The sequence below is a fragment of the Solanum lycopersicum genome, chromosome 1 (assembly GCF_036512215.1).
Source record: "Solanum lycopersicum chromosome 1, SLM_r2.1".
Taxonomy (NCBI): Eukaryota; Viridiplantae; Streptophyta; class Magnoliopsida; order Solanales; family Solanaceae; genus Solanum; species Solanum lycopersicum.
The window spans coordinates 55,067,983-55,094,279 of record NC_090800.1 but is presented as its reverse complement, the minus strand read 5'-3'; the positions used below and the strand labels follow the sequence as shown (position 1 = coordinate 55,094,279).

Here is a 26,297-nt window from a genome sequence, read left to right as displayed (position 1 = left end):
GTTTTTGGTGTATTGTTGTTTATCAAGGTTTTTGAATGAAAACATAATACTTCGAATCATGATTATTAAAACTTTTAGAATTTTTTTAATCAAAAGTGATATATTTTGTTGAAATAAATTTTTTATAATATTTTTTTAATATAATGTTCAATTTTACTTCCACATCCAGATATTGAAAACAAATAACATTAATTATTTAATGTTCAGATTTAAAGAACATATCTTATTATTCAAATGTGTATTCAGATCAAAAAATCATGATCTTAATGCAGATGTATATTAAGATTTAAACATCTTAATATTCAGATGTATATTAAGATTTAAACATCTTAATGTTAATGGAAACAAATGATGCCTAAGTGTCAGAAAAATGTTCAATAGATACTTATTTTTTAAGATTGGAGTGTCTAATAGGAAATAAAGTTTGTTAAGGTGTGTAAGTTTATTATACAAACAACTTTTAGGGGCTACATATGACTTAAGTCTTGCCATATTTATCCATATGAGTAAATAATATTCAAACATTTTAGTCTTTTTTTAGATGAAAAATATTGAAAAAGCTTCATTTAGTTTTATTGTATCATAAAAGTAAAAAAAATCCAAAATTTTCAATATAAAACAAATTTATGTAATGATAAGAAAAAAATATTGTAAAAGTCAAAGTAAATGAATACTTGCATAACTTAAACATGATTAATGCACTTTAAGGCTTAAGCAATGTCAATACTAATACACAATTTGCTTATTTTACACTATTATTTATCATCTTATATAAAACTGAACAAATATAATAATACAATTATAATTAAAAAAAAAAAACATACATTTTAGACTTCACCTTTTCAATTATAGAGAAAAAAAATTAGTTCTATAGAAGAATAGAAAAAGGAAGAGTTACAATTTATATTAGTTATATCATGAATTTTGAGTGAATAAAAGTTAGAAGTTTAACCCATTTGACTAATCCATATTTCATCCATAGTTTACCTTTATTTTACTCATATTTTTATGGGTTGAATATGAGTATCAAACTATATTTTACCCATGTAGAAAGTCAATCATCCAATCCATTAAAATATGGACGGGTTATCAAAATATGGGCTCATTGTCGGCACTAATTATACAAATAACAAGTAGTCTACGAGACGGGTTATCAAAATATGGGCTCATTGTCGACACTAATTATACAATTAACAAGCAGTCTACGAGACTGGAGCAATGTGGTAGTTCGAAGCTAGTACAACATCACCATTCAATACATCGTGAAAGTAGACATGACTTTGTTACCCTGAACCGATCATTCGTAATTTTCATCAGCAACAATCTCATCACTTTCATATTTATTGAATATTTCATCGCTGATTTATTGTTCACATAAAAAAAATATAATACAATACAAACAATAACTATAGAATCCTTTTATAAAAAATAAAAGTTTAATACAAAATTTGAATTTTTCAAAAGCTTCCAAATAATAAAATTTAACACAATTTTTTTTCTAATATTTTAAAAAATAAATTATCTATTAAAAATATTTATTAAATAACAACAAGTTATATGAACAAAATAATATTTGCCAAATTTTTATTTAAAAAATATATGACCAAACGGGTCCTAGGAGTGAGAGGAAGTACTTATTGGTTGCGTCTTCTCGAGACATGTACCGCCTTTGAATTCTTTTTCATTTCAAACTGACGAGAGGAAGAGAGGAAGAGGAAGAAGAAGAAACGGAGTTTGGGAAGTGGATCCATTAATGGGGTTCCTCTTATTCTTCGGCAGCAGTGCTTTTCTTCTTCCTGTGCTCTTTTGCATCTCTCTGTTTCTTTCAACTACTCACGTTGCTGCTCTCCAAGGTTACTCTATTTCCCCTATTCTCTTTTTTTTTTTTTTTCAATTTATCACTTTCTTCTTTACATATTCTTCTTGTGTAATCTATATTTGATTTTGGAGCATCCCAATTTTGCTCCTTTGACAATTTTAACACTCACAAATACTTCATCAACTCATAGGGTTCAATATACCATTGAAAATCATAGTCACATGTTGCTTTTTTGAGAAGCCGAAGTAGCGGACAATTTTTTGTGACTAAAAACCTTCTCTATATTAAGGGTATAATGGAAGAGGTCATGAGATATATTTGTGGACATTGGAGATTGTATTGTCTTCACTTGATTGAACAGTATTGAAAGGACTGCCTGTTATGTGTACATATATTGCATATTTATTAATGAAATATGGATCACTATTTATTTTCTTGGTTTAGGAGATAACTAGAGGTGCCTTACCTGTTAAGCTCACATGAATACTAGCTATCCCTCAAAGTTTGTTCATTCAAAATATTCAGTGTGTCAAGTTTAACTAATTGTACCTTCAAGGTCTCAAAAGATTTTCTTTACCTTGGGGCAAAGCTCCCAATCCCATAATTTCAAGCATGTCAAGTCATTTATTCAAGGAGACCACCATACTTGTCGTTTCATTAAGTGTAGGCTCGTTTTTAGGAGTCTGTGTAAATAACAAAGAAGAAGGTTAGATTGGTTTTGTGGCGACTCTCTTACTTCACTCCGCACATCCTCTCCTTTTTTCATCATAGAGTCGCCATCCCTTGCCCCTATCTCAACCATTTTTATGGGATTTAGAGTAAGTGCCCAAAATTCCTTGATGAGGATTAAGAGAAGTAGGTGGAAAGAGAAATTTTCCCTTTTTGTCTACTACATACTTGTACCGTTCTTGCTCATATCATTCACTTGTCACAAGACTCAAACCAACCTTTGGGATAGAATGAATTTTGTTTTAATGAATAACGAACAACTCTAATACCTAACATACTTGTATCAAATAGTTACCAACAAAGTCAAACAAGAAAAGCTTCAAAGACATTGGAATGACAGAACTATAGACACAAAAATAGACAAGATTATTGCAAGTAGGATTCAATATAATCAAGCTAAAGAACTCTAAAGAAAAATGGAAAGGAAACAGTAAATAAATGGTTATTTTCTCATCATACAAGTCTAGAATTTTTTTCCAGGTGTTCATCACATTTTTCGTATAACTGCTGCTATAAATTGATGCAAATCACCAAATATCTTCTCCAAAATCACCCCAAATTTTAGGTATGAGCTCCTCTTGATGTGCCAGTCCTTTTGATATATTCACCACTCAAAATGGAGCCCCTTTTTGGCAAGTCAAAATTCAAACTCAAGCTTTTAGACAAGCTTCAATGGCTGCCGGTGTTTTCAGCTTTCTGCTTCATGTTTCTGAACTCTCATTCAAATTACAGTAACAATTTCAAATGAAAAATTAGGCAGCAACTTCGTTGGAATGAACGAACTTCGTGGAGACAAAGTGCTGCTGGTTCTGGTGTTTCGTGGACACGAAGTTAACAACTTTCTGGGCAGCAATTCGTTGAGCTAAACTGGTTGTGTACCCGAATTTTTCTTCAATGTTTCAATGCTCAGCTCCTCCTTCACTCTCCAAGGGCACAGAAACATGAAATTTGCAGCATGTCATCTTTTTCAATGAGCTGGAATAATTTTCTATCCCGAGTAACTCAGATCTTCTCTGAACAGAGTCACATTTTAGATATGAGCGCTCGATGTTTTGCTTCTTTTGATATGTTAGTCACATGAAACGATTCACATTTGTAGCACTCTGAATTCTAAATTTGAGCTTCAGAGCTCTTCAGTGGCGGATTTATGGATATCAGCTCAAATCTTCTCTAGATAGGCCCCAAATTTTGTGTATGAGCTCCTTAAAGTGGTTTCCAAACTAATGCAATAACAACCACTTGATTCAACTCACTTTTGTGTCACTTTTAATTTAAGAATTTGAAACTCCAGATTACATTCATGATTGTCATGGAGTGTATGTTGCCACTCTCACGTGTGTTAGCTGTCCTTCAATCGAAAAAAACATTCCAGATTAAGATAACAACATGGAAATAACTCATTAAAAGTATGCTGTAATGCTTAGAAGGATCAACTCAGATTTTTGAGGGTTATTTTCGTCTTATTTGAGGCCATTTCAGGGCTGCAGCTACACTTAGAAGTCAGATTGTATTTCCAATTGGTGCTCAACAGAAGGGTTTAAACCTCTGAAAGGCGAGGCAGATTTCGCGCTACGCCCTTCCCTTAGTGCCTCCCTCTAGGCGGGGCTCACAACCAAAGGATGCACGGGGTGAAGTTGCCACCATGAACTAAGGATACCAGTAAATGTTGTGGAAGAGTTCATATGCTAGCTGATATTTTGGGAGGCAAAGTGGGAGAATCATATTATTTTTTAGGGCATGCCTTTGGGAGCAAAGAGAAAATCAAAGGGGTATTGAATGGAGTAATGGAGAAATGCCAGAAGAAGCTGACAAATTGGAAAATGCAACACCTGTGCCTTGGGGTTAGATTTGACACTCCTTAATAGTGTTTTGGATGCTCTCCAAACTTTCATGATGTCTATATATCCAATTCCTACTATTGTTGTGGATAGATATGATAAACTAAGGAAAAACTTCCTGTGTGGCAGAGTAATGATGATAGAAAGAAGATTGCTCAGTCAAATGGGATATCTTGACAATTAACAAGAAAGAAGGGGAACGGGAATCAGGAACTTGAAAGCGCGGTGCCAAAGTTTGATGATGAGATGACTATGGAGATTTTTGCTTCCGAAGAAAATCCTTAATGCAAGGAGTAATTAGAAGAAAATGGGGGGAAAGAAGGAAATTGGACCACCAATCCAGTAAATATCCCTTATGGATGCAGTATGAGGAGATCCATTAGAAATCTGTGGCCAAAATGATAAGTAAATCAAGGTTTATAGTAGGGAATAGTGTGAATATAAATTTTGGAAGGATTAGTGGATGGGACAAGGGGTTGTGCTACGAACTTTTCTAGACATTTACAACTTAGGCCAACAACAGGAGGCAATAGTAGCTGAAGTTTATTCTAAACAGGTTTGGAACTTAACCTTTAGGAGACTCTTCAATGATTGGTTAAGAAAGCTGAGTTCTATAGAACACTACCCCAATTTGAGGGTGTAACTGGATATGTGGATGGTATGCTATCACAAGGAAATACACAGGGAAACTATAAAGTGAATGAAGCATAAAGGTAACTGATCTAAGTCAACCACTAAGTGGGATGCTGACCGTGGAAAATGATCTGGAATGAGAAGATTCCATATAAAGTAGCTTGCTTCACTTGGCTTGTGGCAAAAGAGGCTGTATTAACACAGGCAGAATTGAGAAGTAGCGACTTCAGTTATGTTCCCGAGCTTTTGTGTGGGGAAAAGGCAAAGATCAACAACTATCTTTTTTTTACATTGCAAAGATTTGGAAATTTTTGATCAACTTGAGGAGTATCTCGTGGGTGATGCCAGCAAGGGCAAAAGAGGTACCAGAGTATTGGGGCAGAACATGTATTTTGTCTAAGGCGAAGGAGAGATAGAGGATTGCCCGAACATATATTTGATGGACTCCGAAGATTTTGAGGATATGCAATGTATTATTAAGAAGTTGAAGATGAATTGTTTGGCTAGTTTTTATTTTATGTGTAATTATGAGTGATTTTAAGAAACAGAAGATATTTTGATGTATTAGACATTATGTAAAAGGAAAATAGTTAGGAAGATCGTTTTTATAATTGTTTAGTATGCCTGTTAATATACAAAATGTTAGCATTATCAATAAATAAATAAATTGTAGAGAAAAAATTCTATACCAAAAAAATGTAGAGAAAAAATATTGATTGGAAGGATCATGGTATGAGTGCCACATAAATTGCTCGGTTGTGCTCACTTTTGGCTTGTTATTGATGCATTCTGCTGGAGAGACACCAAGCACTTATACCTATTCAACACAGCTACACCCAGGCCACATAGATATATATATATATATATATATATATATTGGAGGCATATTGTAGTAAAAAGATGGAGAGGTGAATCCTGGGCTGTGTGGTGAGAAGTAGTGATTACAGCAAAAACAAACCCAATAAATCCCACATGCGGGATTCGCGGAGGGTAGCGTGTACGCACACTGTACCTCCTATCTTGTGATGGCAGGAAGGTTGTCTCAATTGACCCTTGGCTCAAGGAGATAAAAAAGATGCAGGGTTAGCAGTAGTGACTAAGCAAAGAAAAAGATTACATGTGATGCACTTTCAAAAAGAATATTGAGAAGGAGAAATGCTAGAAGTCAAGGAATTAATTGTGGATTCTTTAGACAACATACCATTTAAGAAATGAACAATTGTCACAAACTTCTCAACTGTTTCAATTCCAATTATCTGAAAAGCATTACAATGACATCTATGAACTATATACACGATTTAGTCCATAAAGGATTTGTCAAGTCAACTAAGATGTTATAAAGACCGTGTTATCAGTCTTTAGTCATCCATAGTTACAATATTAGTTATTTCTTTTTAGCAGTAAACAATAGTTATTTCCTATTAGTAGTAGTTATTTTCTAGTAATAGTACATTTTTCGTTCCAGTTATGTTAGGAGGTCATGTCTAGTTTCTAGGGGTGGTTATCTTTTGTGTTGTATTTAAATTCTGTTTGTCCCAGGAAATGTAAGCTTAAAATTAATTTTAGTTTTTGAGTACTTCAACTCAAGAGATTGCAGGTTCTCTCTTAACGAACCAAGACCATTGGTCGTAAGAAGAAAACTTCAGATTTCATATTGCAGCGTCCCATAACGAGATTCATAATCGGGGACCATAACAACTTGGTATCAGAGATGGGAGTTATGGGAGACCAAATTCAACGTCAACTAGCACAACTGGTGAACTTGTTCCACAAAGAACGTGCAGCCAATTTGGCCAGACAGGAAGCAATAAATGTTTGTTTAGATGCAGTTGCCAAGTATTTAGAGATTTCTAAGGCCGATTCTAATTCAAATGAAAATACAAGTCAGAATCGCGGTTGGAAGGGAAAGAATATAGTGGTTAGAGGGTCAGGTTCAGAAGTAGAAGGAAGTTTCATCATTCCTCGACATACTAAGTTGGATTTCCTATGATTTAATGGACAAGAGGACCCTTTGGGATGGTTAAACAAATGTGAACATTTTTTCGACACCAACAAACTCCAGAAGAAGAAAAGGCTGGACTTGCTTCTTTTCATTTAGAAAATGCATAACTTTGGTTTCTTCAACTAGAGATAGATATGCCTCAACCATTTTGGGATGAATTCAAGCGGCACTGTAACCTTCGCTTTGGGCCACCAATTAGAAGTCATAAACTGGGAGAATTGTCTAAGTTATGCCAGATCGGGTCTGTGACAAATTATCGAGAAAAGTTTGAGCATTTAATTTCGCGGGCTGGTACACTAAGTCGCAAAAAATTGAACATTATATCAATGGTCTTACTGATTATATAGCAATTGAGGTTGAGTTGCATAATCCTCCAGATTTGGCTACAACGATGAGTTTATCTCGACTTTATGAACGCAAGGAACAACCCGTTTGTTTGCAATTGTTAGATGCTTGCAAATCCAAGACAACAAATTTCTCACCTCAACATCATGCCAGATTTGTAAAGAAACTGACCAGATCTGAAATGGAGGAAAGGCGTCTTAAGGGACTTTGTTTCAATTGTGATGAACCATTCGCTCGTGGTCATCAATGCAAGAAATTATTCTTCATTGAATTTATAGATGATGAGGAAGAGTTTGTTGGAAAGGAGTGAAATACTAATTTCTGCTCTTAGCGCTTGAGGATAAGCGCGATTTGAAGGAGGAGAGTAATGTTATCAGTCTTTAGTCATCCAATAGTTACAACATTAGTTATTTCTTTTTAGCAATAAACTATAGTTATATCCTTTTAATAGTAGTTATTTCCAGTAATAGTACAGTTTTCGTTCCAGTTATGTTAGGAGGTCATGTCCTAGTTTCTAGGGGTAGTTATCTTTTATGTGTTGTATTTAAATTCTGTTTGTCCCAGGAAATGTAAGCAGAAAATTAATTTCAGTTTTTGAGTACTTTAACTCAAGAGATTGCAGGTTCTATCTTAACGAACCAGCACCATAGATCGTAAGAAGAAAACTTCAGATTTCATATTGCAGCGTCCCATAATGAGATCCATAACCGGGGACCATAACAGACCGATGTTTGCATCTTTAACCTGGGACAAGAACACTCTAGAAGATAGCTTTTAAAGGTTTGAAGATACTCAATTTCCTGGGGGCAAATAAAAAGCTGCAAACTTGAATAATTTTAATTTCTGTAGATCTGCATAACATAGCTTTTTCTCAAGATTGATATCCTTGATAGTGAAAATGAGTCAGATGCTGACTCACGTAAGTTATCAGAGAATACTATCTTGATGTTAGCACTCAATCTCGCATTACTCAACTTAGTGTTTTTGACATGACAGGTGTCAAATTGAAAAATCAGATACTGGATGTGACTCCAATTAAACTTGTGACAGACCCTTTGTCTAAAGAAGATGTATTATGTGAACGCATACTAATCATTGGTCTATCACGATGGAGACTTAGCAGTTATTCTAGTGCATATCGAGTTAGTTGGGCCCCATCAGCAGTAATTCCAGATAGATTGCTGGGAAAATTACAGATATGCTTTCACAAGTAAGTAGAGAATGCCTCTATTCTCAAGTTTCTTTGACATGATTTAGTCTTCTCCATTGGAGATTTTGACTCAGGGATTTCTATCTTGCAGGAATTCTTCTCTTGGCTTGTGCCAGTGTGAACATGATGCATGGAAGAATTTACAGAAAGGGCCATGGAACTCTGTCATGTCCCCTTACGAGGATAGAATTCTTGATGTGAAGCTTGTTGATGGTCTTTCTGGTTCTGTTACTGTAACTATCGAAGAAGGTTGGACTGATGCGTTGTTATGCTTGGGACTTTTTGGATCTGTGGAATCTGTTTCCTTCTGTTTCTTGTCTACTGCTTAGTTACCTCCTTTTTATGATATGCAGATTTACAAAGATGGCGTCTGCTGTTTCTTGCATTTGGTATAATGCTGCTGCTTGTGGCACCTATTGTAAGTAGTTGGGTTCCATTTTACTACAGCAGTTCAATGGCTATTGGAGTTTGTCTTGTCATCATTGTCCTTCTATTCCAGGTAAAGTTATTCATCTTTAGCTGTGGAGTGGTTTTTCTTCCGTCGTCACTTTTATGTATGCATCAAAATAGTTTAGGTCTTTTTGCTATTTATATTATGCCTACGTTGAGGCTTGTGTGGATAACGGTCTTATTTGCTTCAATTTATTACTTTTACCCGTTCATGTAGGGGTCTAGAGCTGTTTCTGTGTATATGTTGGCCCTTATGGCCCTATAACTCTCAACTTTTAGCTGCTCGGTTAATACCAATGCCTTTGCCAAGCCAAAAAAACTTACCAGACCTATAGCTCAGCCATATCATGGGATATGTTATCCTTATATATTGGTATAAGTGGCTAACCAACATTATCCAATTTTTCAGAAAACTGTGTTTAATTGATGGGTTTTTCAATTGATGTGGTTATATCTCTCATCTTTCTTTTCTTTACATTCTTTCCTAGAGTTAAATACTTCTATTCCAATTGAAGCCTTAAATAATCTTTTTGGACATTACCATTTTTTTTAAAAAGATTGAAACTGATGTAGATAGAAAGCTGCTAATCTCTCCAAGGTTTTTAGTTTTGTGAAATCTAGTGTGATCTCAAAATTATAAGGAAATTGTGCAGAAGGGTCTACTGGAAAAGTTGTGTCATGAAAGCTCGCTGGCTCTTATTTGATCCAATAAGCAAAAACGAACTCACTGGCTCTTATAGGTTTCAAGCTTACACAAAAGGAGAAGCCTTGGCTTCACTTTTGCAGAACTAACAAAAACCTCTTTTTTCGTATCTGAAAAGAATATTAGTAGAGAAGAGCTGTTACTTTTTTCAAAAACAAATATTAGAAGAGGAGAGTTACTGTAGATATGTCAACATTAGAATCTGCCAGAAAGAAACCTTAAGTGGGTTAAATTTACGGCATTGTTCGCTTTGGTAAGTGAATGAACTTTATTCAGTCATAAGTCAGTGAAATCTTAAATCTAGTTTTTGTTTTTCCTTTTCTGCTTGTAGTTCATATTCTTCATATACTGGTTCAGGTCCTTCAGCCTACTGGAATTTTCCTTAACCTTGTGATAAGTAATTGATGAGCTTTTTGGTGTAGGTCTATTTTTGTTCCTCTTTTAAAAATAAACCATGGGGGATGTCAGGTGTCATCTTTTTTTCCCTTAATGGTAAAGGGTAACAATATATCATCATCATGAAGGAAATGTTAGAAACTGTATTTACAGTTCCCCTAAAGAAACAGTCTAGTAGAGATTTCATAATATCTACTAGAGATTCAGCATCCTCTACAAGGTTCTCTTTACATCAGAATGAGAAGACATTACGCTGTTCATCTAAGTCTTTGTGTAGAGATATTCTTGTCTTCAAATCACCTTGCATTTCTCTCTTTCGATACCGTCCACCATATATTGATTTCCACCACTTCTTGGCTTTCACTACCTTCCATTTTGTTCCAGCATTTCAGCATATCCATAGTAGATTCTGGCAGTCATGCTCAAACAAAGTTGCTATAAATGTCATGTCACTTTACAATGTAAAATTTTTTGTTGTCTTCTATGCTCTCCTGGCACAAGAAGTATCTTGAGCTTAGTTGTGTTTTCCCTTTTTGTTTGTTTGTTTCTTTGTTTGTAGATTCTCATGGGTATAATTGAACCGTGAAAGATGCCATCTATCTTTAGGAAGGATGGATTGGTTGATGCTTTTGAATTTTGTTCTCCGGTTAGTAGAATCAAGAAACCTGTCAACAATTCTTGAGGAACTGAGTCTATTATATTTGCTCATCCATGAATAAGATCCCCAAATAAAGGAGGATCTACCAGCTCTAAGTCATTTATAATATATGAGAAATCAGACATGGATTCAGAGATTCAGCCCCACTTGCTTTTCGGTTGAGAAACTGGTTATGTTGAAGTCTCCACACACAACCTACAACCCTCAACCCTTTCCATGGTCCTTAGTAAATCTTGCTGCCCATTAACTGCCTACTTATCAATTGAGTTGAACCTTTTGAGCCCATAAGCTACCAACTTATCATTAACTACCAATTTATCAATTCAGGCCCATCACAGATGGTTTTTGGGTTCTGTTTCTTCCTCTGTTTCGAGTCAGCCACTGCAATTCTTATATCCTTTATGATTTTCTGGTTCCGTAAATGATATGGTAGCCCTAAAATTCTGGCTAACAGATTTTATTAGTCAAAATTCATCTTGGCGTTGGTTTTTTAACCTATTTAATTCCAAGGTGCTTCATTGCCATCTTCATTCACCAACCAACCAAATATTTTCCACCATCTTCCTCATCATAAACTTAAGCAGAAATTTGAAACCATCCATGTCATTCATCTGAACAGAATTAGCATCTTTCTGTGTGCTGCAAGTCCATCTAGACACTTCATTATGAGTTGGAGTTTCATAGTGGCCAATGAATCTTCCAACTATGCATCTACTCAGGAGATCTGATTTTGAAGGGTAGGTAGCTCCTTTGACTCTGATGGGGTTGTCAGTTGACTGCATCATCTGTAAGTCATTGATCTTCCGTATTCTTTTAGCCAGCCCCTCAATATTAATTCCTTCAATACTCTGCTTTTCACTTGTAATAGGTGTTCTCTCACATGTAATAAATGTTCTTTTAGTAGTGACACCTTCCTTTTTGTTGCTATATCCTTCCAACCTACATTTAATGTATTCTCTGGCATAATAGTAGCTGACCTTATATGTTTCTCTACTGTGACCACACTCAAATAACGGTCATAGTGATTGAACTTCTGAGAGTAAAAAAAACTTGCAAGGTTTGGTCCATGTTTCTCTCTTTTGAGGGCATTACCCTGGTTCTTTGACACCCTTCGCATTGACTGGAATATCGATAGGAGAATCTTCCTGCTGATTGTTGTCCTTGGTATTATGTGTCTTTGGTATTAAGTTTTTGCTATGCTCAACCCACTCAATTTTTATCTCCGAATCAGTGCTACACTCAGTTAGATCATATGATTTTCTCCCGAAATGAAATACATTCTGCTCTCCATACTAAGTACCTTCAACCATAGTTTTCTGTCAATCACTAGCGAAATTGGTGGAAAACACAGCCCCATTGTGAGATCTTTGCTAGAGTAGACTGGATGTGCTCATCTATAAAATGATTTAACATCAGTTACCATAAAAATAAGATGTCATCTAATTTTTCAATTATAGACTTCCCCCCTCCCCCCCTATGCCCCACACACACAGGGGGCCAGCAAATGCGAGCCATATTAGATGAAAATCGACTTCCATTTTTGTTTGATGTGGCCCCATACGATTGTTGATATGTTAGAAAAGAAAAGGACTGCAGGAGGATACAAATATATGCACAAGTATTTATTAGGAATAACACCTGACAAGAACTAAGGTGATATAAACAAAAATATTGCATGGAATATGATAACCATTTATCTATGGATCAGACTTCAATATGTAATTTTTTTGGGGTGGGGTGGGGGTGGTAGAGGGGTGGGTGGGGGAGTTAAAGAGAGAAACATGGAACATTGAGCTACAAGATCTTGCAAAGAGCTGTACGTTTGTATCACCTGGATTTATCAGATTGACATTGGAAAGAAAATTAACTAGCTTATACAAGTTTCGTCAATACAAAACAAGCCTTTCTGACTGAGTTTCTCTTAATAGTTTTCTAATAACATCCGGTATGTTACATTTGCTTCATTTTACAGGGGATGAAATTGCTGCCAACTGGAAGGAAAAATATATTCTACCTGACTATCTATGGATCAGTGGTTAGATATTTAGTCCAAACAATTCATTTTCAGCAGTGATAAATTTGCTTGTGCTGATGGTTCGTTAGTTATCTTCAATCTGAATCTTATTTCAGCTTGGAGCAGGATCAGTTTTGGTGCATCAATTCTCTATGCTGATAAATTCCATCATCTCAAATTTTGGGCTAAGTGAAGAGTTCCACAATCCTGTATGTTCTCTCTTTGCAATAAATAGGATGTTTATTTAACAGTTGACCCATGTGTTAATCCTAGACGGTTTCCTTGTTTATCTCGTCTTGTTACTGTGTGGGTCATTGTCATTATGGCTGAATCGTTTGAGCTTTGCTTTAATGTTTTTCTGATCTTAAGCCTCTAAATTCCATGGCAAGTTATGTTTTGCCTACTATTAGGTCTCACTGCCATTTATTTGTGTTTGAACACCAACAGGTTTATGCTTTGTATTAATCGTTGAACATCTTAATGGAGACATGATTGGGAACTTGAGTTAGTCCTAACATACAAGTATCATGTGAAGACAGCTAGGAATACCATGGACTGTGTAAAGGCATATTTCTATACATATTGCTAAGGACTGCTTGACCTCTTTGTTCATGGTGTTGTAAAACCTTCAATCTATTAAGCATTTTTAGGGTAAATTGGCTAAATTAAACTGAATTTTGTGTAGGGAGGGTTGAGGACATCTGACCCAATGTTTACGGTATGATAACTAAACGTTTGGAAGTGAAGTTACCTTTATAAATAAGAAAATTAACATTTGGAAGTGAAGCTCAGTAAAATTTTGAGTGCAATTTTTTTGTTGGTAATTCTGATATTTGTAGTTGAAACTATTACGAGGAAAGAGCACACTGGACATGGTTGAAGTATAATTTTATTCTTGGGTAGTAATTATGTTATTGCTTGTTTCAAGGCCAAAATTGGTCAAACTAATTGTTGAAGTCAAATTGCGCCTCGTATTATGGGACAGAGTAGTATATTCAGTTTGCCAATTGAGATTGATAAATTAACCTGCCAAATGATGCCTTAGAAACTGGGTGTGGTCGCAGTACCCATATTGGATGAGTGATAATTAAAAAAATAGGTGTTACTTTGCAATATTTGTCAAGAATAAACTAGTATTGGATACACTCATATCTGATAGATATCCGAACTAGTTCATGTATCATCAATGAACAAAGAATGAAACAGGGTGTTCGATTTCATTTATGACTTCTGCCTTGCTCCTTACACTAAACAAAATCTCTTGCATGCACGTATTATAAGGAAGACCTTGCTGGCTAATTCTTATTCTTGATCAGGAAAGAGAGATTCTGGAATCTCTTGATTTCACTGCTACCATCTTTCAGACATATTTTCTACTCCAAGAGCGAAAAGAACATCATATTATCGCTAACTACCAAAAACATAGGAGTAGTAGCACTTGCAAAAGCTAAATGTTTTATCCCTCTGGACACGTAAAAGCTAAAAACAGTCTACTAGATAAGCCAAGTAAAGCAGTGTCAGATGCTGATGAAATAGTATTCTCTTCTTTTTAGAGAAGTCAATTCCTTATTCAATCTCCCTCTGATGGGTACTTTTATTTACTGTACAGGAGTTCAGTTTCATATGCTGACTTTCTTCCCGTAAACCGTTTTTCATTTTGGAAAAGAAATTTCACTCTATTCTTGCTCATAAAACTTTCTTGGGCCCTTGCAACTTGATGTTTATTGCAAGATTTTTGTATGGGAGTATCTTCCATAAAGAAACCAGTTTGATGTTAATTACCCATGAGTCTTTTGATATGTTTCATTTATACATTTGAATATGTGACTTGCACCAAAAAAGATCATGGATGTGTATCTTAGTGGATTTCATCTTGATTTCAGGTTGCTGTATTTATTCTTGTCGGAATCATCCTTGCTGGAGCTGGTCTTGGATATTGGTTGGTGCGGAAATTTGTTATATCAGATGATGGTAATGTGGATGTTGGTGTCGCACAATTTGTTAAATGGGCCATACGCATCATTGGCATTACCTTCATCTTCCAGGTTTTGAGAACTTTTGTTCAGTTACTTCGAAGTTGATATGATGGCATTTTATGTACTATGTTTGCTTAGTTCTAGCAGAAATCACAATTATCTTTTTAGTCTTCAGTTGATTAGAAATTTAATAGTGAAACTTTTATTAAGAATAGAATAGAGAAACAGAGTAAGAGAAAGAATACAATTATTCTGCAATGACTATTGTTAGAGTTGGTAGAAGTCCCACATTGGTTGGGGAATGGACTGGTGGTCTCCTTTTATAGACTTAGGTAAGTCTTCCTCCCTTTGAGCTACCTTTTGAAGTGCGAGTTAGGGCTAACATGTTACAGGGCCAGGTCCATCTCCATTTGGATTCATGGTCCACCCTCCAGTTTGCCCTGAGAGTGAAGGGGGTGTTAGAGTGGATAAAAATCCCATATTGGTAGGGGAATGGACTGGTGGTCTCCTTATATGGACTCGGTCAATCCTCCCCTCATGTGCTACCTTTTGGGGTTGAGTTAGGCCCAGGTGCCATATCTTCATAGCTATGTTAAGGACCATTTTGGATTGTGGTGACCTTTAGTGAGAATTCTGCAATAGCTATGGAGCTCTCTTCTCTCCCATGTAAAACCCTAACCCTACATACACTTGGATTTTCGCCTTATGCAGTCTCTAGTGCAACCTTCTTCTTCAACGACCCCATTAGCCCCACATCCCTCGAATCCTAAAGTCAACCCCATACCCAATATGAACTACTCAAATCTCTTGAAACCTTAAACGATGAAGAACGCCATGCAGAACCGTACCATTGCCATTATAGTTACCTATGCTACATGGAGAATCATATATTGGATGGACTAAAGCGGAACTTGAAAGAATTGTCATCATCAAAAATCTCCAACATGCTGTTGGCAAATTTTCATATGGTTGGCTTGAGCTTGAGGAATTGAGATCGACTATTCCAACACAATATAATATGAAGGCAGACTGTTAGATTGATTCCTTCTGTAATCAACATGTTTTGATTACGTTATCTCTTAAGGAGGATTTTATCAACGCAACATTGAAAGCTGGTTATTATATAAATCCAATGATGGTAGTTCATACCAAATGAGGCCACTTATTTATGATTCGGGATTTTAGATTGTGGAAGAAACAGATCCCTTTGGCCCTATTAGTTTGGGCCTTAAAAACTTGGTAAGCATGTGATGCACCTACTTGGTTTCTTAACTTTGGCCTTGCATTCTAGGCAGTGTTATCAAGGGCGAAATGCGCAAAAAATCTCTAAGGTCCGTGGGAGCTTTAAGCGCTAAGAGAAACAAAGCGTGGACTTCAATGAAAAATGTTTACTGTTAGTCCAAGATTAATAATTATAAACATGAATGACTAATATATGACCAAAAAAATTGAAAAAAAATTATGATTAAGTGAAATATCAATTACTTAATTTCACATCTTCATAAGAGGCTCATTGGCAAGGAAACGTTTGCCTTAGAACCTTGAAGACGACACGGAAGCGCACATGAAGCGAGGCTAAGCGCTCAACACGTTTTAAGCCTTGCTTCAGGGCTTAAGCGCGCTTTTGATAACACTGTTCTTAAGTAGGTGACAAACCTATTTGTACTACTTTATCTTCGTTTATCCTTATCATTTAATATAGTTTTTCGGGAATACAATCATTCAGGGTAGGCATGGGGAGTAGGGTCAGGGCGTGGGATATTGTTTTAGTAGCACTTATTTTGATCGTATGGAGAAAGATTTAGGAGAGCCTTGATGGAATTGAGAAGGATTTCACATACTTGAGGAATAGCATCTTCTCCCTTGTTCTCTTTTGCTGCACCCATAAGTTTCCTTTAAGTATAGAAGAATTAATGTCATTCTTAGAAAATCGTATATATATATTGTGAAGTTCTCTACCTTTTGGTTTACTATTTATATACAAATATATGTTGTGCTTATTGTTAATAAAGTATTATTACTTGATTAAAGAAATAAGGAACTGAAAACCAATGTTGAAGATCAAGTTACGTCATCTATATTTTGGGGTTGGGAAGACTTTCTAGCAGCTCAATGATAGACAATGTAATTTTGGCATCATCTTGGTGTGTTATCTATTTCATGATTTTTATGGTTTATATAACTGAAAATAACTAGGAAGAGATGAAGTATATATGAAAGTTCTGATGTGCCATGTATATTTTTGCACTATGATGTAGTCAAATTAATCTAATACACATGCGGACACATGCTTGACACAGTTATTAACATAAGATTTAGTGCACTTAATTTTGTCTTTTTTTTGCTAGAGCACACTTGATTCTCCCTTAGTGTTCTTGGTGCTTAGTTCTTGGTGGCTTATTTGCTTTGCTGTTACTTCTATGCAGCGGCATGCATCAAGGTAATTTCTTCTCTTAGGTTCTCTTTTGAATTGTTTTTTAATGGTCATTCTCTGTTATGCAGTATAATTGGCCTCAATTCTTTCTTCCTTTTTTGATAAATAAATAATCTGTCTTTAATCTACGTACCAATGACAATATCATGTACAACAGTTGAACTTTCAAAAATCCGTACAACTATGTTTACACCAAGATACAAATGACTGAAAGATATCATTTGGCTCTTTTCTATCCTTTGAAAATTCCTTATTCATCCCCCTAACAAGTGTGTATAGTGCAATTACGGTGAAGCCTCTCTATAACAACCTCGTTTGTCCAGATCTTATTTTGAATGTTATTCTATACGCCTATAACACCATTAACATTTATATTTTATTTGTTGTTATAGACAAAACATAACCAAAAAATTATAGTTTATAGAATTTATGTTATAAAAGTTCTTTAATTTAAAGGTTGTACCCCATATGATATGAATAATAATGAAAAATGGCAGAATTTGCCTAAGGAATGTAAGGTGATTTTTTGGTAGTTCCTTTGCTCGAGCGTTTAACAAGTCTCCGTGGTGATTCCTTAAGCAAAAAACATATGAACTTCTACCAGGATAGCCCCTGCTGGCCTAATCTGTGTTGCACTTGTTGCTTCCGACCTCTGTCGAAGTCCGTTGTGTCGTTTTGTACCAAGTCAGATACCCTGTCTGTCATTTGTGTCTCAGTTTTGTCATCATACTTTTGAGTTGCTCTATTTTCTGTTTGTTTACCAACTCCTCTGAATGGGCCGTTTTCTTGTTATTATCTTGATTTTCCTTCTCCTTGCTTTCTACTGATTGATTTATCACTTTTTTTGCTTCCATTGATCATTTACCCCTTCTGTTTTGATCACCAACTCTACAATGTCCATTTTATTGTGATGTTTCTTTCCTTTGTTTTTTAGTCTTTCACATTGTGTATTTCCTGTATATCTGTATTCTTATCAACTTGCTGCTTTTCATTGTCCATCTTTCCTGATGTCTCTTTTTGTTCCTGAGAAGGCTGTTGTGCTGCTTACTAGCCAGGTGGAACTCCCTGCTTTTGCTTGCCAAAAGATGCTTCCACCTGTATATCTCATGTTTTATCTTATCATTTGATATTTAGTGTAACGGCCTTTGTCTGACTCTGTTTCCTTTTACTTTCCTAAATGTGGTAAGCGAGAGTATTAAGCCAATCTCCTTGCTATAGGTAGAATCCTTTTGTCCGCCTAACCTCCAACCACTTTCATTTTAAGGGGTCTTCTTTCTTTTCTTTCTCTTCTCTCATATCACGTAAAATAGGATGCTAGAACTGTTTCTTGGTGTTGAAACATGTAGTGCTCTTCGTTCACACATCTGTACGTTGCATGCAGGGATTTGTCATATTCTGGAATCGGAGATGTTTGGGCAAAGAGTAGTAAGCAGATAAACATGAATAAAAAACGTGCTGAGTTCCTTAGCAAATCCAGAAAGTTTGGTTCGGTTGGAGTTCCATACAGTAGCCCGAGCTCATCTGCATGGTCTGATTCTCCTGTCAAAGGTATTAGCTCTACTTTATATTTATTAGGGTACCACATTTATGCTTGTCCAGCTTTCAATGGATGATAAAGGTTCATGTGTGTGATCTGGAATGTCTTAATCCAATAGATAAGCAAGATATAAAAACAATATATTATGTGCCAACTTAGGAAATAAAATAAAGAAGGCTTGCTACATATCTGCTACCCAATTATGGTTACATTACTAAGAATGAGGTCTATATACAGTTTGTAATACTCCCCCTCAAGTTGAAGTATAGATATTAATCACGCTAACTTGCTACAAAGGTAATTAACTCGAGTCTCACTCATCGCCTTTGTGAGCAAATCAACTAGTTGCTCTCCTTTCTTCACATTGGCTGTGGAAATCAAGTTTTCTTGAATCTGACTGTTAGAAGAGGAATAGGAACAAGAATAATACATACAATCCTACTTAGAATAGAAATAGAAATAAAAATAGTATACAAAAATCTACTTAGAAAAAGGATTGTATTGCGGTGTCTGGAAAAGGAGTCTAATATAATGTCTATAAATAGGGTCTTAATGTAATAATGTAGATACACATTCAATAATATGTTTCCTCAATATTTTTCACATGGTATCAGAGCCTCTACGATCTTGGTAAAGAATCAAATAGCTTCCGCTACGGCGGGCGGCTATTCCTCATTGCTACCCGTCTGACCAATGATTATGTTAGCGAAAGTTGGGTCATCGTGTATCTGGCTGGTGATTATTTTATCATATTTAATTTTAGTAGCTGATAGCACTATGCATCTTTTCGGTGACTACTTTCTCATATTTAATTTGCATAGACCGTGCATTTTTTCGGACTAATTTTTGATATATGATTTGTGTAGCACCGTGCATTTTTCTGGTGACTACTTTCTCATATCTTATTTGCGTAGCACTATGCCATCTTTCCGATGACTACTTTTTCATATTCAACTTGTGTAGCAGTGTGCCGTCTTTCCGGTGACTACTTTCTCATATCTGATTTTTGTAACGTAGTCGGTAGAACGATGCATCTTTCCGGGGACAACTTTCTCTATTTAATGTGCATAGTACCGTGCATTTTTCCGGAGCACTTTTTCACATCTGAGTAGTATAGCACCGTGCCATCTTTATGGTGACTATTTTTTTCATATTCGATTTGTGTACTACCCTTCCATTTTTCGGTGTCTACTTTCTAATCTGCGTAGGGTTGTGCCATCATTCGATCTTACACATACTTTCTCCTTTTCAGTAGGTCCTACTGTATATTTTTCACACTTACAAATAAAATGACAATTAGCCTCAATATGTTTAGTTCTTTTATGATAGATTTGAGGCAATATGATGATCCTTGCTTACTACACTAGCAACCAGAGTTTTGCTGGTGTATGATGCTTCAAACTAGAAGTGAAGAAAGTCTTAATTAGCAACCACGTCGATAACGGGCAAAAATCGAGCCTGACTCATGAATGATCCTTGGAGAGCTTATGTGGGCGAGTCATGTGAAAAAAATGATGACAAATCAGCTTTAGATCATGTTTTAAGCTTTCATAAACTTTTGCCTGCTTAAATCCACGGACTGGCAATTGGCCGGAAACATCTACAGGCGTGAAACTTGTTGAGCATCCCACCATCAATTTTAAAAATTTTCCGATTCTGCAATTTCAGCTTCTCTGATCTTTTCTACGGTCAAATCCACGGTGGTAGAGCGATTTCTATGGCCGTAAAACCTCTCGTAGATGGTCGTATCCTTGGAATAATCTCACTGTTTGCAAGGTGCTTCAATGTAGTCAAGATGTAATATATGGTCGAACACTTGGGCCTTAAAGCCTTGCACTGCACTAATCTATGAACCAGAAAAGACCACATACAATCTTGAACCCATTGTGGATTAGCTCACATACTTAAGCTTCAATATTGCATGCAAATCTTGTTCAACTCTATGAAGTAGCTTTATACACTTCTTAACCGTAGGAGCTTCAAATACTCCTTCACACTTTCAAGTTATAGACTTCAATCGACGTATCTTAATCACTTAGATATGCATTCAGATGCTTAATCTTAATAATCAAATGGGGCCTCAGTGTGTTGGGAAACGATTGTGTAATTAACTTAGGGACTACATGTGCTATTAATTATGCACCATGACAATTATACAATAGCGTAATTACAAAGACATTTATGTTTGCCATAATGTAATTACAATATGATTCCCGGTGTCATATTTTACTGCGCAAGTGCTTTTTATTTTTAAATTAGAACCCCCAAAATGGGGGATTTTATAAAAAACATTAGTTATATACGAAAAAATGGACCAACATCTGAACAGAACAAAAAGCAAAGGAAAAAGTCCACAACTATAAAAAACTGGACCCAAAAACCCCACTAATTACTTAGACAGATTAGGAAAGGGGCAAAAAGGTCATGACCTCTGTGTTCTTCTTCCTAGCCAGCAGATCCATGGCGTTCCTTGAGCAAAATCTTGGGTTATCCATGGTAGTGTTGAGCCTTTTTCACATCATCGGAGCTGAGGACGGCTTCCATGTTTTATCTCCGTAGCTGAAAGAAAGGAAAAACAGTGACATCAGAGATGCCAAACTGGTGAGATGTGGAGTTCTCTTTTGATATTTTTACTCTTTTAGACCCACAGTTGTTCACTAATCATCAATCTTCTCTGGTTCTGACTTGTCAAGAGCTCAAATCAGAAACAGACCTGGTATGAAGACTAGGACAAATCTTAGAGCCAACAGGTGCACAAGTGTAGTTACATAATTGATTTTATTTTGTATTTTAGTCCATGGTTAACTTTCAGAAGTTAAGTAATATTTTTTCCAGATGAAAAATGTAAATAAGTTTCAGTGCGACAAATATGTGTTATACAAACTTCATAATTTGTTAGTTGTTACATGCTTTATATTGGAAAAAGGTAGACAGGAATTTAGAGAATACTTTTCAATAATACATATTTACACTAATGGAAAAGAAAAATAGAAAAATTCGAAAAAATATTTTTGAAGATTTTAGTTTTATGTCTTTCAACTCCCTATAGTATAAAGATGCCACCAATGAACGATAGGAGATAAGATTTGAAATATTAAGAACTCAAAAAGAAATATGATAATAGCATAGAAAGTCAGTGTGTTGATCACCACCATCAAAACAGAGACCTAAAATCTGCTTGGACAATAATTATTAAAAATAAAAATTAAGGAAAAAGGATAACAGGAAGAGGTGGAAAGTACTAGTATCTTGAAGGGAAGCACCATATTGGAACGCATTTCACGTTGGAGAGAAACATATGAAGGAAATAAATGGGAGGAGGAAGTCTTCTTTTTTCAAAAAGAAAAAGAAAGAAGGAAAAAGAAGGTAAACATATATTGGGAAAAAATGAAGATTTTCAGAAGGCATCTTGTAATTGGATAATGTAAGCACCACCAATTTTTCACGTCCCCTTAGAATTTGATTGATGTTTTGGCTCCTCTACTGCGAGTCATCCCTCCATTTCCCCTGGTTGCCCCTTGTTTGTCTTACATGTGTCCCCTTTAAAATTTAAGGGACGAGAGTTATTTGCTTAACTTCCCTTAACCCAAGTTAATAATCACTCTTTCTTCTCCACTCTCCATCGGATCCTCTCTCCTCTCTGCTGCCAGATGTTCGTCATCCTCTCACATATCCCAAATCATCTAAAGCATGAAGTTCTGATGTTTTCTTCAAATTCCAATATTTTGAAGGCTTGGGATTTCATTACATGTAAGTATGAGATGCGAAAATTAGGAATGTGGTTGTAAATTCTAGTTGAAAAATCCATACCAGCATTAATTAGCCAAAAGTCATTTAATGTTGAGCTTGGGAATGACAAGTTTTCTGGATGGACATGTTTTGTGTGTGGGTGCAGTTGGACAGAGACTTCGGGGTTTCCATGCAAAAACCTTCTTTTTTAGGTTTTGCTTGTTCTGTTCATGATGATGGATTCTATTTGAAATTATACTCTATTCTTCTGAAGTTTCTTCTTTTCAAAGTTCTTCCATTGTACATATATAAAGCTTTGTGCTTTGAGAAAATGTTATTTCTGTTTGTGAAGAGAATTGCGAATGTACACATATACCATGTGTGATCATAAAAACATAATTTCTGAAACTGAGATTCTTCTAGAGCGTAGAAGGATTTTTGAAAGCAGGGAGGGGTATAGTGGTTGGAACCAAAGGTATAACTATTGCAATGAACATGAGAGAATATTGATATTAACCTGGGTTAAGAGTTGTAGTTGAGCAAATAAATCTGGTCCCCTTAAATTATTAAAAAGACACGTCTAAAACATACAAGGGCCAACTGGGAGAAATGGATGCATGGTTCACTAGAGAGGAGTCCAATAAATTGGGCTCGTGGTGTAATTGATCTCTTGAATTATCAATGTTTTGTGGCTGTTTCATATTTTTTGGATACCCCAAAAACTGTAGTGATTATGTTGCTTCTAGCCATTTTCTGATGCAAAATATCCGCATTGTGACCTTGATATCCATGTCTAAAGTCCTACTTATCCCCCGACCCCCTCCCACACACAACAGCCATCATAAAAGAAAAAATTGATAGACTTAACGTTGATAAGGTCTTTTATGCTACTATTTTGAATGTGGTATATATACATTATATGTTCACCTTTTCCTGTGTTCCAACTTTATCAGTGTCGGACCATTTTCCATTATATTTTATCACCTTTTCTTTTGGTCTCCATGTTAGAGATTGCAGATTGCAGCACTCAAGTCTCATTACGATGCTTATTTTCATCTTTCCAGGATTTTCAGATGGCAAAGGTAAAAAAGTGGGCGAATACTATTCAACTTTTCACAAGACACCGTACCGAAAGAGATTCTCGCCAAAGGAGTGGGAAGATTTCACACAAGAGTCTACCAAGGAAGCTGTTGCTGAATTAGCTTCGTCTCCTGAATTCACTAATTGGATCATCAAACATGCTGATAGAATACAGCTTCTACAAGAGGATAGTTCGGATGAATCTGTTGGAAGCGGGTCAGACTCAACAGATGATAATGATGCAGAGAGTTGTAGTGGGCTTGAATTGTTTAAATGGCGGTATTGCTAGTAGCAACTTCCCCTTAAACTGTTCATGCAAGGCTCATTTGAACCTGGATGGGAGTTAGCTCCAAACTTTTACCATTCAATTTTCACCTAAGCTAAGTTAATAGGATTAACAATAGGTATCAGTAGCTGGTAACAGTTGTTGGAGCTGCATGCCAGATATAGGAACTAGCATTGAGAACAATACTGGTAGTTCAATGTGTCTATAAGAACTGTAAATATTTATTATTCAAGTCCATTAATGTTCTTTTGTATTCTAGTGTTTCTTCTTCAGGATATCTTTTCACCATAATCATAGATTGGCATTGCACTTAGAATTTATTGGTGGAAAAAGAATAACGATGGATTTCTGTAGGTCTGATGACCTAAACCACCCATGAGATTAGAGTAACTTGGAAGGTATAATCGCAAAAACCACAAGATAAAACATGAAATAGATATGAGCAGTAAAAAGATATGCATTATAAGACGTGTACTTGTCTGGACTTCCGCGGTGATAAGAAAAAATTAAAGATATATTTAAGTGATAATTAATGTCACTATTTGATAAATATTTTAATAAATAATAAATAATATAATAAAAGAGATAAATTAGGATACGATGATATTACTCTTTTTGGAATATTCGCAAAAAAGAAATTCTCATATTGATAAGAAAAAGTTAGAAAACATAAATGTTGATATGAAAAGCTTCAGTTAATTGAAAATTTAATTATTATAGTTTTATACTAAATTCAATGATTCTTATAGTAATATTATTGGTTACCAACAATATTAGATCTAATCATTCATAAATTACGTGACTTTCTTTGTATAAATGCCTCAATAGTAAAGATAAATAAATATACATTTGTGGTAAATCATGGTGAGATTCTGCGAATCGCTGACTAGATCGACGAAGGAAAGTTCTGATCGCCTAAAGTCATAGAGAGGAAGTGTGGAAAAGTCAATTCAAGAAAACGATGGAAGGAAGCCCTCGGCTAGTCGCTGAATTGGTCGGCGAGGCTCGAGTTACTTCGCCGAATGGCTCTGAAACTGAAAATCTGGAAGAGTATAAATGCGATTTTAAAAAGAGAGTTCTGGAGTTTTTGAAGTTTTCGACGAAAGTTGAGTTTTTGAAAGTTCCTGCATTGAGTTTTTGATCCCTAACATTGTTCTTTAAGTTTTTGAGTAGAGATTTAGGATTTCATTGTTTTGAAAGTCAATTCAAGCACTCGGATGACTTGTAGATTGTTACTTAAGCTAATGGAAAATTAGTTGGTAACTATTTCTTGCTCTTTACTATGTGTAGCTAAATCCCTCATTTTTGGAGGTGTGATTATGTGATTCAATGCTTCAATTAACTTATGGGTGTTAGTATTTACCGATTTAATTGTTCATTTGAATTGGGTTCAATTAGTAGTTGAGTTTTAGTTGATGAATTGTAGTTGCAAATGCAATTCTATCTAGTATTCTAAGCTTGCTTGAGATTGTAACGATTGAGTTATTGCGAACTTAGCTTGAGAAAGTGGGTCTAAATTCAATTATACCAATCTTCCTTGAAAGAGCAACTTAATTTAGATGTAGGACTGTTTATCTTGGTTATGCTTGTCGAGGTTCGCTTGATTCGTGATAGTTGACTGAAAAATAACTATTACACCTAAAGCCTAGCCTACCCACTAAGATTCAACGACTTTTAGTAAGTAATAATCACCCATATAGAGAAATTGGTATTCAATCAATCACATCCCCAAGCACCCCTCTCTACTTGATTACCCCGTGTGTTCACTCTAATCCCCCGAATGACATTAATTGTCAAACCCCTGCCATTTACTTTAATTGTTTCAAAATGTCTACTTTTACAATGAACACTCCTTTTACTTCATAATTGAATTCTTTACCCTATCACTCCTTGTGGGATTGACCCAACTCTAAATTGAGTTTATACTTTGATTACGACTGCCTATACTTAGAAGAATTTGATGACGTGTAGCTGAGCGTTATAAAAAGTGGTGCCGCTGCCGGGGAGTAGTGTTTAGAATTCTTTTTGTGAAGTTTAGCTTTGAAATGATTGTGTTGTAGTTGAATCAACTTATTTTTGTGTTTTGTTGGCGGCTCTTCATCAAGTGAAGAGATATTAGCCAACTTGGGTACAATGATGGCATCAACTACTTGAACGATGTCAATGAAGATCAGCTAGGAAGTGAGGGTGCTATTTGAGTGCCTCCAGTTGTGGGAGATGTAGTGTCCTATGTAATTAGCACTATGGTGCAGTTCTTGCTAATGAAGGGTTATTTGGAGGTCTAGCTATGGAGGATCCTCATGACCACATCCAAAACTTTGTGGATGTTTGTGTACCATTTTCTTTCAAGAACGTCACTCAAGAGTCGTCCGACGTCGCTTGTTTCCACTTTCCTCAATGGGGGAAACAACAGAGTGGTTGACATTGATAGGTAATATTCAAAACTTTAAACGAGTGG

General features: G+C 35.6%; 1 protein-coding gene across 3 annotated transcripts; it reads left to right on the top strand.

Moving 5' to 3' along the window:
* Positions 1-1,625: 1,625 nt before the first annotated feature.
* On the top strand, positions 1,626-24,097 carry LOC101255527 (uncharacterized). Of its 3 annotated transcripts, XR_740965.4 has the most exons (12): positions 1,628-1,853; positions 8,363-8,576; positions 8,668-8,825; positions 8,930-9,075; positions 12,756-12,818; positions 12,914-13,006; positions 14,681-14,842; positions 17,122-17,213; positions 18,589-18,755; positions 21,194-21,345; positions 21,438-21,494; positions 23,538-23,607. XR_740965.4 is itself a non-coding variant. In XM_004228997.5 (10 exons), the coding sequence occupies exons 1-10, from the start codon at positions 1,754-1,756 to the stop codon at positions 23,840-23,842; spliced, it is 1,500 nt and encodes a 499-aa protein (XP_004229045.1). In that variant the 5' UTR covers positions 1,626-1,753; the 3' UTR covers positions 23,843-24,097. The 3 variants fall into 3 exon arrangements, 1 of the variants encoding a protein (XP_004229045.1); XR_011221109.1 differs by having other exon boundaries at positions 21,194-21,494; positions 23,538-24,097; XM_004228997.5 differs by lacking the exons at positions 21,194-21,345; positions 21,438-21,494 and having other exon boundaries at positions 1,626-1,853; positions 23,538-24,097.
* Positions 24,098-26,297: the final 2,200 nt, after the last annotated feature.